Here is a 16,267-nt window from a genome sequence, read left to right on the forward strand (position 1 = left end):
CTCAGGTGCCCCCAGAAATTAAATATATTTCTAAATAACCTATGGATCAAAGGAGGAGACAAAGAGAACTATGTTTTGAACTGAATGAGAATAAACAGAAAACAAATATGAGTTGAAACTAAAGCACACTTAGAGGGAAATGTATAGTATTAAATGAATATATTAGGAAATCATCTAAGCTTCCTAATTTAAGGAACTACAAACAGAGGATGAAATAAACTAAAATCAAGTAAAAGGACAGACATAAAGATAAAAGTATGAATAAATAAAATTGAAAGCAGAAAAGAAACAGAAAATCAATGACACCAAAAGTCATTCTAATAAAATTAAAACTCTGGCCAAACTGATGAAAGAAAGAGATAAGTAGAGTAGGGAGACGAGAGAGAGAAGGAAAGGGAAACACAAGACACCAATGATCAATATCAGAGATAAAAGAGAGAAAATTCCTATGGATTATATATATGTTAAAAGATAGAGAACATTACAAAAAAGAAGCATTATGACAATGAATTTGATAATTTAAATTACTGGTTCCCAGCCAACAGGGGTCAATTAGACAGTTTGAGTTGTCACAACTAGGGGGCTTGCTCCTGGCATCTAGTGAGTAGAGGCCCAGGATGCTGTTAAACATCCTATCATGCAAAGGACACCCTCTCATGATAAAGAATTATCTTACCACAACATCACTTTGGTTGAGAAACCCTAACTTAGATGAAATGGTCATATTTCTTAAAAGGTGTTAACTACCAGTCGTCTCAAGAAGAAACAAATGTAATGGAATAAATCTGTATCTATAAAATTGAATTCACAGTTCAAAATTTTGTACAAAAGAAAAGTCCAGGATTCCATGAACTCACAGGTTCTTACATTTTGGAAGAAATAATACCAATTTTACACACATTATTCTAGAACATAGAAAATAGAGGTAACATCTCCCAACTCATTTTGTGAAACCATTATCCTGTGACCAAAACCAGACAATGCAAGAAAATCAGTGACTAATATTCTTCATGATTACAGCTGTAATAAGTTTTAATAACAGTGGTTGAAAGCCAACAATTCATAAAAAGGATAATAAATCATGACCAATTGGGGTTAACTGCAGGAATGCAAGATTTATTCAATATTAGAGAATCATCTATTTAATTCACAATATCAACAGACTAAAAAACAATATCACTAAAGCATTATGCAAAGCACCTGAAAACCTTCAACATCCATTTATGATCAAAGCTGTCAGGAAAAAAAAAAAAAAAAAAGCTCTCAGCAAACAGGGATAAAAGGGACTCCCCTTGGTCTGATAAAAGGCATCTACCAGAAGCCTACAGCATACCTCTAAACTTAATGGTGAAAAAGCAAGCAGGGAATCCTCTCTCATTATTCCTACTTAGCAATATACTGAGTTCTGAGCCACCGAAATAAAGCAAAAGACAGAGAGAGTGAGAGAATAAGAGTAGTTTACACATTAGAAAGAGATTTAAAACTGCCTATATCAACAGATCATATAATTATCATATAGAAAATCCCAAAGAATCTTTGAGTTTAGCAAGATCACAGACTATAAGGTCAATATAAAACATCACATTTTATATGCTAGCAATGAACGGCTGGAAGTTAAAACATAATACTATTTGCAATAACATCCCAAAAAAAAGGAATATTGATTAAAGTTAACAAAAATGTAAAAGCTTTGTTCCCTGAAACTATGGAACACTGAGGAGAGAAATCATGCCATATTATGGACTGAAAGATTCAATGTTAACTTATTAATCCTCACCTTAGTGAGCTAAGATGAGCTAAGGATTAATTAAATGTAATCCCAAACAAAATTCTAGTAGGGTTTTTTGTTTTTGTTTTGCAGATAAGCTCATTATAAAATTTGTAAAGAGAAGGAAAGGAACCCAAACAGTTTATTTTGAAAAACCAAGGCCAAGTTAGAGGGCTCATATGACTTAATTTTGAGGTTTACCATAAAGCTATGAAGTATGGTGTTGGCAAAAGAATATATAGATCCATGGAACGGAAATCTAGAAATAGAACCACACATTTATGGTCAGTTGACATCCAACAACTATACCAAGGTAATCCAGTGGGGTACAGGATAGTCTTTGCAATAGTGGTGCAGAAGTAATTGGTATTAATATTAATATTGATATTAATATTAATATCCAAAAAAAGGAACCTCAACCCATACCTCATACCATATACAAAACTTAACTTGAGATGGGCAGCAGACCTAAATGTAAAACCTAAAACTTCTGAAAGAGAATATCATTGTAGAATTAAGATAAGGAAAGTTTTCTTAGTTAAGACAGAAGAATCAAAAAAGAAACACTGACAAATTATACTTTATCAAAATTAAAAATTATTCTTTGAAAGACACTTTCATTTTTAAGGAAATTAAAAGATAAGCCACAAACTGGGAGAAACTTTTGAAAAACACACATCTGTTAAAGAACTTCTTTCCAGAATATATATAGAAAATTCTCAAAACTAATAAGAAAACAACCCAATTAAAAAGAAAGGAGCTGGCAGCTCCAGTGGCACAGCGGTTTAGCACCGCCTGCAGCCCAGGGCGTGATCCTGGAGACCCTGGATCGAGTCCCACATCAGGCTCTCTGCATGGAGCCTGCTTCTCCCTCTGCCTGTCTCTGCCTCTCTCTCTCTCTCTCTCTCTCTCTGTGTCTCTCTGAATAAATAAATAAAATCTTTAAAAAGGGAGGGAGGGAGGGAGGGAGGGAGGGAGGGAGGAAGGAAGGAAGGAAGGAAGGAAGGTAGGAAGGAAGGAGCGAGCTGGGGCTCCTGGGTGGCTCAGTTGGTTAAGCATCTGCCTTCGTTCAGGTCATGATCTCAGGTCCTGGGATCAAGCCCCACATCAGGCTCCTTGCTCAGCAGGGAGTCTGCTTCCCCCTCCCCCTACTCATGCTCTCTCTCTCTCTCAAATAAATAAATAAAATCTTTTAAAAAAAGGAGCAAAAGATTTGAATACACACTTCACAAAGGAAAAGATAGATGACAAATAAGGAAGAGATTGGATGGCAAATAAGCATATGAAAAGATGCATAAAATATCAGTCAGTAGGGAAATGCATATTAAAACCACACTACTAACAGACAACCAGACACCCATTAGAATGGCTAAACTTAAAAAAAAAAAAAAAGAAAGAAAAAAAAGAAAAAAAGCGTGAGGCACCTGGCAGTCTGAGTCAGTGGAGCGCGTGATTCTTGAGGTTGAGTTTGGGCCCCACACTGAGTAAAGGAATTACTTAAAAATAAAATCTAGAAAGAAAAAAAAGCCTTATAATACCCAATGCTGACAAGGATGCAGAGGAACTGAAACATTCACAAAATGCTAGTGGGACACAAAATGCTACATATAACTACTTTAAGAAATAGTTTGGCAATTTTAGAAAAAAAATTAAGAATATACTTACCAAATTACCAATCAATCCCTCTCCTAGGTATTTACACAAGAAAATGAAAGCATATACATAGACATGTATGTGAATGCTTATTCTTTTTATTTAAATTCAATTAATTAACATATATTCTTAGTTTCAGAGGTAGAGGTCAGTGATTCATCAGTCTTACATAACATCTAGTGCTCATTATATCATAGACTGTACTTAATGTCCATCACCCAGTTACCCCCTCTTCCCACCCTCCTCCCTGCCCCAGCAACCCTGTTTGTTTCTATGATTAAGAGTATCTTATGGTTTATTTCCCTCTCTGATTTTGTCCTAAGTTTTATTTTTCCCTTGAACGCTTATTCTGACAACTGGTATACAACAATGTAATTCAATGTTAACCATACAGAGTTAACATCACATTCTAGAAGTTTAAAGGCAGTATCCAACAAGATTGCCCTTACTTCAGATGCCAAGCACACTTGGAAGTGCCCAGGCCACTTGTATTTTTGATTAACTGGCTACAAAACCAGGGGTTCCCACAACCTCTTATTTCAATAATTCCCTAAATTACTCACAGAATTCAGAAAAGCACTATAATTTCATTACAGTTTTACTATAAATTATACAAATCAGGACAGTCAAATGAAGAGACACGTTGCTAAGTTCTGGGAGATTCCACAGTGCAGAGCTGCAGAGCTTCCTTGCCTCCTTCCCATGGAATCAGGGTGGGTCAAGCTTTTAGCACAATAATGTGTTTGTTGTCCAACCAGAGAACTCTACTGAACTTTGATGTCCAAAGTTCTTACTGGACTTCCATGACAGAGTGACCATTGATTGGATCATTGGCCACATACTTGAACTCAATTTCCAGTCCCCCTCTTCTCACCAAAGGTCCCAGACCTCTTAATCTCATGATTGATCCTTCTGGTGACCAGCTCCCATCCTGTCAACTCATCTCTTTAGCATTAATGCAGGTGATCTAAGGGGCTCATGAATAGTAAAGACACCCCCATTACATGGGAAATTCCATGAATTTAGAGTTGACCAGGGTTAGGAGTCAAGGGGAGAGGCCAAATTCTTTATTACACAACCATGTTTACAGTAGCATTATTTATAATTATCGAGGCCTTGAAATAAGCCAGTGTCCTTCAACTGATGAGTAGATAAAACAACTGTGGTTATCCATACTATGGAATATTAACAATAAAAAGGATGAATTATTGAAACGTGTCACAACACAGATGAATTTCAAAAACAATATAAAAATGTTTTTACATAGTCATTGTAAATGTAGTATCTATACAAAACTGTTTTGTGATCTGAAGCATCAGAAGCATAAATTCTTTTTATAAAACCATAATAATTTCATTCAGCTCCAGGTTTTGCAATCCTCAGTACTATTTATGTTTTGGACCAGAAAGTTCTTTGCTGTGGGGTGCTATAGGATGTTGAGCTACATTCCTGGCCCCTACTCATTAAAGATGCTAGTAGCAACTTCTCTGGTTCCAATAATAAAAAATGTCCAGATATTCCCATACATTCCATGAAGAGTATATCCACCTTCATTTGGAAACTACTAAATTAGTCAAACATAACTTTTACATTTTCATAATCTTAAATGTTCTGTGGAGACAAAGATAACTTACTCAATTCATTAAATCAGTGTAGGAAATTCATGATATTCAAATTAGGCTTTCCATAGGAAAATATATCCAAGTTTTATAAAAATTAGAAACTGTAGAGTAATATTACTTTTCACACTAAGGCAAAGACATAGTTGTTTTGAACCTAAATTATTAAAACTGTCCAATTTGTCCTAGTATTTACTTCATTTAGTAATATTTTTTTCTACATTAATATATCTAATTATTAAAACAAGGTCTTAGCACTGTTATTTGGTAATTTATGCACGTTTTTGTTTATCTTGCATCTCAGTAATCTAGGCCACTAATTTAAAGAAAGACTTTTTCCACCTCACTTCCTTCAGCAAGTATTCGAGTTTCCTTAAAGAATTAGCACACTTATCCACTAGACCTTTTTTTTACTTTGTCTCTGAAACTTCTTTGATTCTTTTAAATTTATGTTAAGTCCTTAGTCTATTGATGCAATCAGAATAAGAGCTTCATTAAATTTAAGACTTTATAATCTAATTTATCAATTATGGAGACAATGGTATACAAGTCAACTCTTGAGCAACTCTTTTCCAACTCTTGAGCAATAAAAGAAACTCTGGAGGAGTTTAGTTCTAAATTTCTTCCTACTTCAGTATTTATGTGTATTTTGTTTTTAATACAAAGATCTTTTCCGTATCTTCACCTGGTTCATTGGGGGGTTTTTTGTTTGTTCTTAAAGAAATAAGACAGAAAAAAAATCAGGCTAAGCAGCATCCTTCCGGTTGCAATAAAAAGTCATGAAGCTCTTGACAAGCCAAAAGTAATCTTTCTTTCAATCTCAGTCCCATTCTTTCATACATACATAATGATATAACTGTTATACAAACCAAGGAAAATCCTTAAGTTTCAACTCTTACCCTAACACCAAATTAAACTAATTTCAATTTTTAGAAAATCTTTTTGTGCATTCTCTATTTGGTGGTTAATCTGTATTTTAAAATAATACCCAATAGTGCTTATAATCAATTTTTATGCCCAATTAATTTTCCAGGAGTTAAGGCAATGAAGTGGGTGAATGCCAGCCATAAATGCAGTATTACAAACAATTTGTAGAAAAGCTTTTTTCTTTTCCATTTACAAACAACTTGCAGGCTCACTTTTATAACCACAACCTGAATGAAAAATAAAGAACAAAACTCACCAATTCATGGTAGCAGCTTTGTAAGGAGGGAGTTCAAAGACGAGGACTGCAGGAAGCCGCTTTCCAGCAGGCATAAAAACTCTTTTCCTGAAATTTTTTTTTTTTTTTTTAGGTTACAGTACTGTATGAATAAGACAACATGGAGGATTCTACTGCTAGAAGGAAAACCTGTGGGCTGGAATGTGAATGTCTCAATCTCACAGGTAGGACCAGCTATTGGCCTGATTAAATCTATGTCTGAAATGCCAGTAAGATATTGAGAATCCCTGAGACAAAAGACAAATGACTCCTTGATAATCAGAGAGCAACACCCAGCTTCCCAACATTGCTTCTATCAATGCAGAAATAAAGCAGCTGTGCACTTAATTAAAACCAGAACCTGATTTGACCAAGACCCAGGAAAAGAATTAGAGGGAAAGCAAAAGAAAACAGTCAGCAGGGGTAGAAGTTCTAATTGTGGAATGAGGTTCATCCCTGAAGGCAAAGTGAGTGCATTAGGTGAGTCACTGGGCATCCCAGTGAGATTTGCACCTGTCCAAGGAAAACTCAAGGAATAGGAGCATTTGGGGAAGAAGGCATTTACTTGCAGAGTGCAAGGGAGTTTTCAGGCTCTAGGACTGGCTCACAAAATAAAAAGGACAATAGTTATCTTAAAGAGATTCCCACAATAGTGTCATAGAGTTAATAGCCTGATTGTGACAATTTTCTCAATCATTCATCTCACATCTTCAAGGAAAAAACTCATTTTCTCAGGTTGCAAAATCCCTTTCTTCCTCCTCCCTCCCCTCAACTATGGGATGCTTCCTTAAATAAAGACAAGGTAAAATATTTGGTTTTGCTGCCCCCCACTTTGCCCCCACCTTTCCCCTCCTCTTAAGGCTGAGTTAGGCATCCCTTTTTCATTCTCCCTACAAGGCAAGCCACAGATTTGTCAGGTGTTTGCTTATGGAGAAAAGACATACTCTTGTGAATGAGCACAAATTGGTTCTCAACTGGTGGTAATTTTGCCCCAGACATAATTTAGCAGTGTCTGGAGACATTCTTGGTTATCACAACTGGGAGTGCTACAGGAATGATCTAGTGGGTAGAGCTCAGAGATGCTGTTAAACATCCTGTCATGCACAGGACAACTCCCACAACGTATTATGTGGCCCAAAATGTCAATAGCACTGCTGAGAAACTATGGTACGACTATAATGAGACAACCACAGTTGAGATTTCATCCTGAGCACTTACCAGTTTGAACCTTTGGATAAATGACTCAATCACTATATGCCTGAGTTCTCCCATCTATCAACTGGAGAATAGTATCTACACCTCAAAAGGTTGTTTTTTGAGTATTAAGTACTAAATAACTGTTATGGGAATCTTTATTGGAAATATACAAATCTGTTCTTCCAGCTTCTTGGAGTATATATCCATTCATATCAACATCACTTGATCTTTTTTTTTCCCCTTTTATCTACATCTAAATTCTCTTTGCTGTTTCCACCTCTAGGTACAGAGACTTCTACATGAGGGTAAATCTTATTCACTTTTAGTGCAAATCTTTATTAATAGTTATTTCTTGGGATCAAGGTATGTAGTTGAGCAAGAGTTAACACAGTAGGTAGAACTATGGTCCTTTGAAAGGCCTACTTAAAAGTTTGGCCCGTTTTCAGGTATCTGAGAACTTAGATTTCAGAAGCATTCGTACCATTCCCCAAACTGATAAAAAGTGGCTCACTATGCCTTAATTATTTGTACAAAATGTATGGCTTATGCAGAACACGTGCTTTCCTTTGGGGAGTCCAAAATTTTGGTACAAATGAGGCAAAGGGTGCCTACAGAACCCCCTCTCCCCAGCCCCCAGTAAAAATCAGTCTTGAATGATTTGTTTCCCTGGTTGCCAACAGTTCACATGTGGTCACAACTTATTGCTGGGGGCAGAACTGTCTCCTGCAAGACTCTATTGGGAGGAGAACTTGGGAGCTTATGACATTTCTCTGTTTGCCCCACGAATCCTTCTCCTTTGATCTTGTTCTGTATCTTTTTGCTGTAATAAATCCTAGCTGTGAGTAGGACTATAGGCTCTCCTGTCCTAGTGAATCACCAGGGGGTAGTCCTGGAGACTTCCAATACAAAATCCTATTTTTTATTCCACCTGATATGTAAAAGGTCCTATTTACCCTCTTAAAATGCTGCATTTCATGCATTTCTCATACACTGTACATACACGAGTTGATTAATTTTCATTCTATTAACTTTTTTTTTCTTGTGAAGTTCTAGGTTCTCAGTGGTTGTAATTTTTCCCAGGCCAAATGGTATCTGCCAGTATATATGGGTCAATGTCTGGCACACATTTTAAAAACTGAACTGTATCACATTTCTCTCTCCCCGCTGCACTTCCTAGTTGGATGTCCTATTGACCACACTAGCAAGATCCTTGGCAAATATCTTTCTCACACCTCATGGGACATACTATATTATCCCTCACTGAGTTCATTATTCTGGTACCCAGGGCCAAATCCAACTCTAATATCTGCAATAACCATCTTTTAATTTTTCACATTCTCCTTTTTCTTTCAACAACTCGACTTTCCATTAGAATGATAGGCTGAAAATAAAACTTCATATCCCAGATCCACTGGTTTTTCTATCTAGAGTCTATATTCCCTAATTAAGGATGCTTCACTTTTTCTCACCATCTAAAATTTTTCAAATCCTGTTCTTTGGGAACATTATCATCAAGCTATTAACTGGTGTTGATCACAAAAGTTTCTGTGGCTAAGTTTGGGAAGTTAGGCAAACAAAATTAAACAGACTTATTTATTACAGAACTTTTCAGAAAATTTGATAGTATCATTTGGATTATAAAGGAACATGTTAGGGTTTGGAATAGTATGTAGATCTGCATAAGTTACATGAAGTATAAAATTACTGCCCAGAAACATCTTAAATGGATCAACATTTTAGAGTATGCACTTTTGATAAATACTATGCCTGTCCACAGTAGGGTAAAAGTACAGCTGATGTCTGAGAAGTCTATGGATACAGATGCAAGACTGAAAATATTATGACCAATCAGACATAGCCACATTGTGAGTACTGAATCTATTGCCTTTAGAATTGAAATATTAATTAAAAATGAGATCAAAAACTGTTAATAGATTACTTATTACAGCTTGTTCTATGGGAAAATTACTTTATAATTTCACATGATAGGTAAGTGTAAAGTCTCTACAACACTGTGATCATAAATTACTTGCCCCATAAATGGAAAAATTAAATCCAGTAAGCTGTCAGTAATCACTCAACAGCTCTTCTATCAATCTGGAACTTGAATTGCTTGATTTCTAAAATGAAAAGAAAGGAAAATACAGATACTAAAACTAAGACCATTGAACAAGCACTTTTTAAAATAGTAAAAATATATCACTACTAAATAAATTCAACAAAAAGGTTTGTTAATACTTTATTAGTATTTTCTACTGGACAGAACAGAACGCAAACCAAATAAAAATTTTAATCTTCTTTTAGTTCAATAAAAATAACTGACATTCTGATTGTTGTTTCTTCTTTGTTAAAGAAGGAAAGTATTGATAGAATAGTTAGGCACACAGTTGACATTTACTGTACAATGATATGCACAAGTTATCTTTTAACAACTATAATCCTAAGATGTGCTCTTTATATTTTTCCCTTGTAATACAGGAGCCATACTCCTATAAGCAAAATTTACTAATAACAAAATAATTTTACAAGGAGTGACAAAAAAGACTTTTAAAACAAGTCCTTAAATAAAAGGATGCAGAAACAACGGAATGTAAGTCGTTGGGTTAAGAAGACAGTTTAAACTAGATCTCAAAACATTAAAAATTCATTTATTTTACAATTACTCAAATACACATGCATTAAATGAAAATATTGCACAAAATTAAAATTTTAGAATGTGAAATTTATATTGTTCTTAATTTTTTAAAAATTGATACACTTTCTGGTAGCACTTAACTGTTTGATTTTTTCCAAACACCAGCAGCACAAACTTAAAATGAGCGAACAGAAATATTCAAGAAAGTTTTTAATTTTTTTTTTTAAATTAAGGCTAACCAAGTGCATCCATTGGTCAATGGCACAATTTTTTCAGCAACTATTCAGAACACCCTAATCATAGGAAATGCCCAGCTAAGTGCTATATTTAAATCATACAATCAATTTTTAGGTGAATGAACTATACGTTAGTAGTGATAGTTTCTAAATAGTTTATAGGTTACCCCCCCAAAAATCAGAAAACCCAAACAGAGAATGATCAATTTTGAAGGTTCTTGCCTAAAGGCACCACTGACATAGAAACACATTCAAAAATCAAATATCAGAAGACTTAAAGCCTCTTCAGGTATATATTTATATATGCAATAAATGCATTAAATGTAATAACTTTATTAAACATAGTACACTGTACTTGACTTATGGATTAAATATTTTACACACAGCTTGACCAAGTCATTCAAAAAGTATTCTAATTTTAGCATGACCACAGCTCTCTCTGATGTAAAACATAGATGTGCATAGAGAAAATGCACAACCGTTTACATAGACAACCATTTGACATTTCTGCTTTTGAAATATAAACTCTTTAAAACAAAAATTATTTAAAAAACTCATTTACTCATAGTTTTTGGTATGATTGCAGTTACCTTGCAGGGCTCTGTTACGAAAAGTTGCAATCCTGCAGGACCTTTCTTTCCCTGGTTGATGGCCAGCACTCCTCACATTATCTGGAAACGCTTTTCATATGTACACACTAGGCTCTCAAATGATTTCTTGTTTACTCTTAGACTTATTTATGTCAAAAATATACTTAAAATGGGCAAGGGTATATTTGAAAATCATTGCACTTATGGCCATGCTGTTGCTTTCTACAGACATGTTTCACAAATCCTCACTTTTAAAGCCTGGGGCATGGGGAGGGACCACGGCAGCAAGAGACACATTGGGAAGAAAAAATATTACTTCTTCCACCAGAGTCAATAAGGATCTTTTCTCATTTGCAAATTGCAATGAAAAGGATTTCATTTATGTAATTCGTTAGACATGCAACACATGCTGAATATATGCATACGTAAGTATGCACAACAGCATTATTAATAAATATGATTATTATTATAAAGCTTTAAAGGAAGGCTTTATTCTGTTATTAGGCTTCACTTTGTAAGTAGGATCTCAGTGAAAACAAGAGAATAACATCTTGTTCCAATCTTAAAGCTCCCAAATAATTGGGATACCGATACTCTGTCCCTTTATCTTAAGCACCCAGACGTTCTTTTGATACCAGGATCTTGGCTCAGTGGTCTGATAAGTAGCTTCACTATTTTAAGGTTGTAGTGTTAAATATTTTTAAAACAAAAAACTCTGACATACCCAAACCCTTAGTCAGTGTAAGTATTTAAAAGTATGCAGAAATCCTGCATACAAGGGATATGAAGACTTCCAAGATGGACAAATGAAGAATGAGAAAACTATAAGAAACGCAGAGGTTCCAAAACTGGAAAAGGTAATTTGTTGTTGTTGGTATAAAATTATTTCAGGGACTTAAATGTATACACCCAGGGGTTTCGCCAACTTGCTTTATTTAGTAGAATTTTACATTATGCAAAATATAAATAAAAGCATATTTTAAAAAATATTATAGTTCTGTTTTCATTATTTATTTTCACATATATACAATAATAGAATTAGGAATTTTTCTGTTTACATAGGACTAATAAGCTCATTTAATCCTTTGATTTGCTACTTTTGCAATCACCTAAGGTATGTCTAGATCACACAATTTAAAATTATCACACTGTAACTTTCAATAGTGCTGTTTTTTTAAATTTCCATATTTTTAAAATAACTGGATGTATTTGGCAGTTCTTTCAAGAGATTATACTCCTTATTATATAATCAGTAATCTCTTAAAGATTAAAAAAACTGTAATAATTTTGAAACTTAAGTGAGAGTGCCACTATACGTTTTTTTGCACACAGAATACCAAAAGAAAACTTATGATTGAGTACCATAAGAGCAAAATAGAGCCCCAAAGCACATAAGAATCAATTAAAATCTTTTATACCAATGAATAACAAATCCAATCAAAATCTATTTTTGATTGGTTTTACTTTGTCACAAAACTGTAATTAGGGTATAAGGTTATTTCATACTTTTAAGGGCATCCTGTCACTTTCCCCAGACCTGAAGCAGATGTTCCAAAGATCATTCACCTGGCTAATCCACATTATATCAAAATTCTGATAAAGACCTATAAAATTATGCAAAAAAAAATCCCTCCAAATCATACATTGCTCAGTCTCCCACTGTTAAACAAATTAGCCAGTTTAACTGTGAACCATTGTTTTGTGCTTTCCTTAGCTCTCATGTATACATTCTGGCACTTTGTCATTGTTGGAGAATGCTGATTAGTTTGAAATGGAAGAGACCAACGTCATTCTTGCTTGAGAAGGGGGCAGTATCCTCTCAATGTTGCAAAAAATATGCACCAAATCATTTAAGACACAGAAATCTCTCTTGGTAGTGGCTGGATTATGGATGAGGATGAGAAGAACCACAGTCTTATGGATGTATTATTAATCTATTTTGAGACACTAAAAGACTGGTGCGACATGACAGTATATGAGTTAAGCCCCAGAAGGTCTGTCCATATTATTAGTCCTGGACAAAATGAACACCAGCTTCATAGATTGGAGTGTCACCTTTTCTGTAAAGAAGGCGCTTGAGTAGTTTGAAGTTTCTGTTTATATTTCTGTATCTGCTTTGACCGTGAATGCAGTTTGTTGAAAAGTTCACGAAATTTATACTGTGGAAACAAGGTTTCCAAAAAGCCTTCCAAGAAGACATAAACCATTCTCCTATTTAACTGGTTGTGCTGAAACATTTCAAAGACACGAAGAATACCTTTCCGTGTTGTCTCAGCCCCAATAATGTGCTTCAATTCATCTAAATGAAGAGGGGGAAAAATAAACAGAAGTCATTATTCATATAGAGGAAACACAAGGCCAAACTATGCTCTAAGTTAACTAAAGAATGTAAAGTACACAGCAAGGTAATAAATAGGAGGTATTTAGTTCATGTATTTCAGCTATGTATTATAATTGACACTTAGAATTTACACGTCTGCATGCATCCATCTCCTTATGTAATAATAGATACTGGGGATGATAAAGCACAGGGAAACAGCAACAGGATCTAGACTGTGAAACCCCAAATAAGAATTACAATCCTGTCCTTTAATATCTATATGATATTCACCCATCCTGAATTTCTTTATCTGTAAAATGGAGATTTATAATAACCAAATCCTTGTAACTGTTAGAATTTAGAGAGCTTAATGAAATGTTGAAAAGTGATCTGCAAAGACTAAAACACTATGCAGATAGTCTTACTGTGTCTAATGCACAGTAAGAAATAGTGTAAGTAAATGATGTATGGAAGTTGATTAATGATCTCAAAAAGTTTGCAACAGTAACAGTATCACTCAAGTACCCCAAGTATAAAGACATTTACAGAGAGGACAATTCCACATGGCAGATCATCAAGAAAGGTTCTCTTCAAGTAAGTGATAAATGAAGGAGACTTTGCTCCCTAGGCAGGAGTTTGACAGGCACAAACAGATGATGGATTAACTCTGAGGCAGAGAACAACAACGAGCAAATGAACATTAAGTGGAAAAAACAAGGCAGGTTCAAAACACAGGGGCACTATACAGTTCGGCTAATGTTTTAGATTCTTTTTAAAAGAAAGTGGAGAGAAGAACGGAAAAAAGTGCAATGGCTATCAGAGTGAGCGAAGTGTGGAGCACCATGACATTATTACAGATACTTGAATCCGGGTTATCGTTAATTATTTATAATCAGGGTCCCAAATAGCAGTAAATACTATCTAACTGCTTTCAAAAGAAACATGAAACTTCCAAGAGGCATGTTTCTATCTAGGAGTACTATATAATTTAAAGCAAATGGCTTATGAATTTACCAAAAACAAGTAAGGGATTATGTATATATAAACATATACACCTTTATATTTAGCTTCACTTCCCTGAAGTCTTCACACAAGTGTTCTCTTCTCACACAATTGCACCTTACCCAGCATTTCCATCTTCCTGTACTATTGGTCTTGTCAGCACTTACTACTAGCTAACATACTGGCCTTATTTGTCTGCCTTGTGCTTGTGTTTCCCTAATAGAATGGAAGCTCCAAGAAGCCAAAGATAAGTGCAAAGAAAGGCCTGGCATATGATATACTCTCGATATTTACTAAACAAAGGAATTAGTCTCTTTCAGCTACATAAATCAGTTTACAGCATGACCTGATTTATGCTAACAGCATATTAAATAATATTTAATCCTAAATTCTCATTTATTTTTCAAAAATGTTATTTCTATTATTTGCTTTATTTTCTCCAAAAGCAACAGTATAGTTTGTAGGACAGAATTAATAGTCATGTGGTAAGTTTCCAACTTAACAGACAAAACAGAGATTTTAAAATCTATGATGAAAATAGAGTTCGGGACACCACTCAGTGGTTGAGCGTCTGCCTTCAGTTCAGGGTGTGATCCCAGGGTCCTGGGATTGAGTCCTACATTGGGCTCCCTGCGAGGAGCCTGCTTCTCCCTTCCTCTGCCTATGTCTCTGCCTCTCTCTAACATGAATAAATAATTTTTTTTTAAAAGTTCTAAATTAAAGAAAAACAAAGTTATAGAAAAAGAAACATATTAAATGAAGCTAATGAACTTCATAAATATTCCTTTTCCACTCAATATTCATAATTAAAATGTGGAGAAGAGATAACTATTTTCAAAGATATTCATAACTAAAGAAGGGGCCAAACAATGACCCAGTCACACAAAATTCCTTTTCATATTATACAGGCCCTCTTATTGAGAGAAGTCAAAAGGGGGACAAAGTGAGTGTAGTAAGACAGCAGTGTTCTAAAGAAGTAATTCAAATTAGACCAAAAGAATGCCAAGTATACGTTCTTTGAAATCATATTCATGTTTTAACAGAGATGAATAATGGACCAATCAGTTGTAAAGGGATTCCTTGAAAGAATTTATTCTCCGAAGTAGAACAAACATTTCCTGAAAACCTCACACTTTATGTTCTTTTATTATTTATTTGTCATTTATTTTATCATCAACTTATTCTCAAAATGGTTCCAGGGAGCAAATGAAGTAGCTAAAAGCATCACTTTTTTTTCATGGTTGAAAGCACTGGCTTTCAAGTTGCTCACCATGGAACAGAAGCCCAACAGTCACTTCCTAGCTTGGAACCTGGGCTGGAGTACTTAACCTCTTTGAACTTCCTTTTTTTTTTTTTTTTTTTCCTCTTTGAACTTCTATTTGCTCACATATAAAGCTGTGGTGTTAACAGTGCCTAGTTTCTTAATACTGTTATATTAGTGAAAAATGTAAGAGAAATGCACAGCAACAGTGCCCAATATGTGGTAAGCCATTAAACGGTAGTTACTAAAATCAAAAGGAGGCTAAACCAGCATGCTTAATGCCCAAAATTCAGAAGAACTATAAATTAGTAAAATTTTTACCAAATCTGTTCACTCACCTGGCATAATTGAAAGTAATTTAGTTTTTCCTGCAATTCTTGTTCTCATTCGAATAGCTTTATCTCTGCATGGAACAGTCTCTGCTAAAATGCCATTTGGCCAAAAGGCATCTCTATTTAAGAAAATTAAATATATTTTGTAATTTTCATTTTATAATGATAGTAGTAAATTATTCCAATTTTCTACAGAAAACAAAAATGTAAATAGAAAGCAGAAACACTTTTGAAATTTTATAGAGGTATGACATTTAACAAATACTAAGAACAGGGTCAAATTTTAGGTGTAAAAGGATATACATAAGAAAACAGATGAATTCTCCCCTGGAATAACTTATAAACACTAACAAATGATAAAGATAACAAAATGGAATACACAGATGACCACATCACAGCCATTTAAACTCAAAGTAAGCCTCTGATCTCAATGAGATTGAAGATCTCATCCAA

At 34.6% G+C, this 16,267-nt stretch overlaps 1 protein-coding gene across 8 annotated transcripts in view; it reads right to left on the reverse strand.

The window, feature by feature from the left end:
• SNX13 (sorting nexin 13) overlaps positions 1–16,267 on the reverse strand; it is a 186,249-nt gene that overhangs the window by 59,421 nt on the left and 110,561 nt on the right. For 7 of the 8 annotated variants that reach the window (XM_025464279.3, XM_035698287.2, XM_035698286.2 and 4 more), the window contains 2 exons: positions 15,821–15,933; positions 9,665–13,198 (listed from right to left, as the gene is read on the reverse strand). In XM_025464279.3, coding sequence (XP_025320064.1) covers positions 12,951–13,198; positions 15,821–15,933 — 361 coding nt within the window. In that variant the 3' untranslated portion in view covers positions 9,665–12,950. Of the gene's footprint in view, positions 1–9,471; positions 9,559–9,664; positions 13,199–15,820; positions 15,934–16,267 lie in introns of those variants that run through there. The other variant, XM_049093650.1, reaches the window with a different exon arrangement.

Source organism: Canis lupus, chromosome 14 (assembly GCF_003254725.2).
Source record: "Canis lupus dingo isolate Sandy chromosome 14, ASM325472v2, whole genome shotgun sequence".
Taxonomy (NCBI): Eukaryota; Metazoa; Chordata; class Mammalia; order Carnivora; family Canidae; genus Canis; species Canis lupus.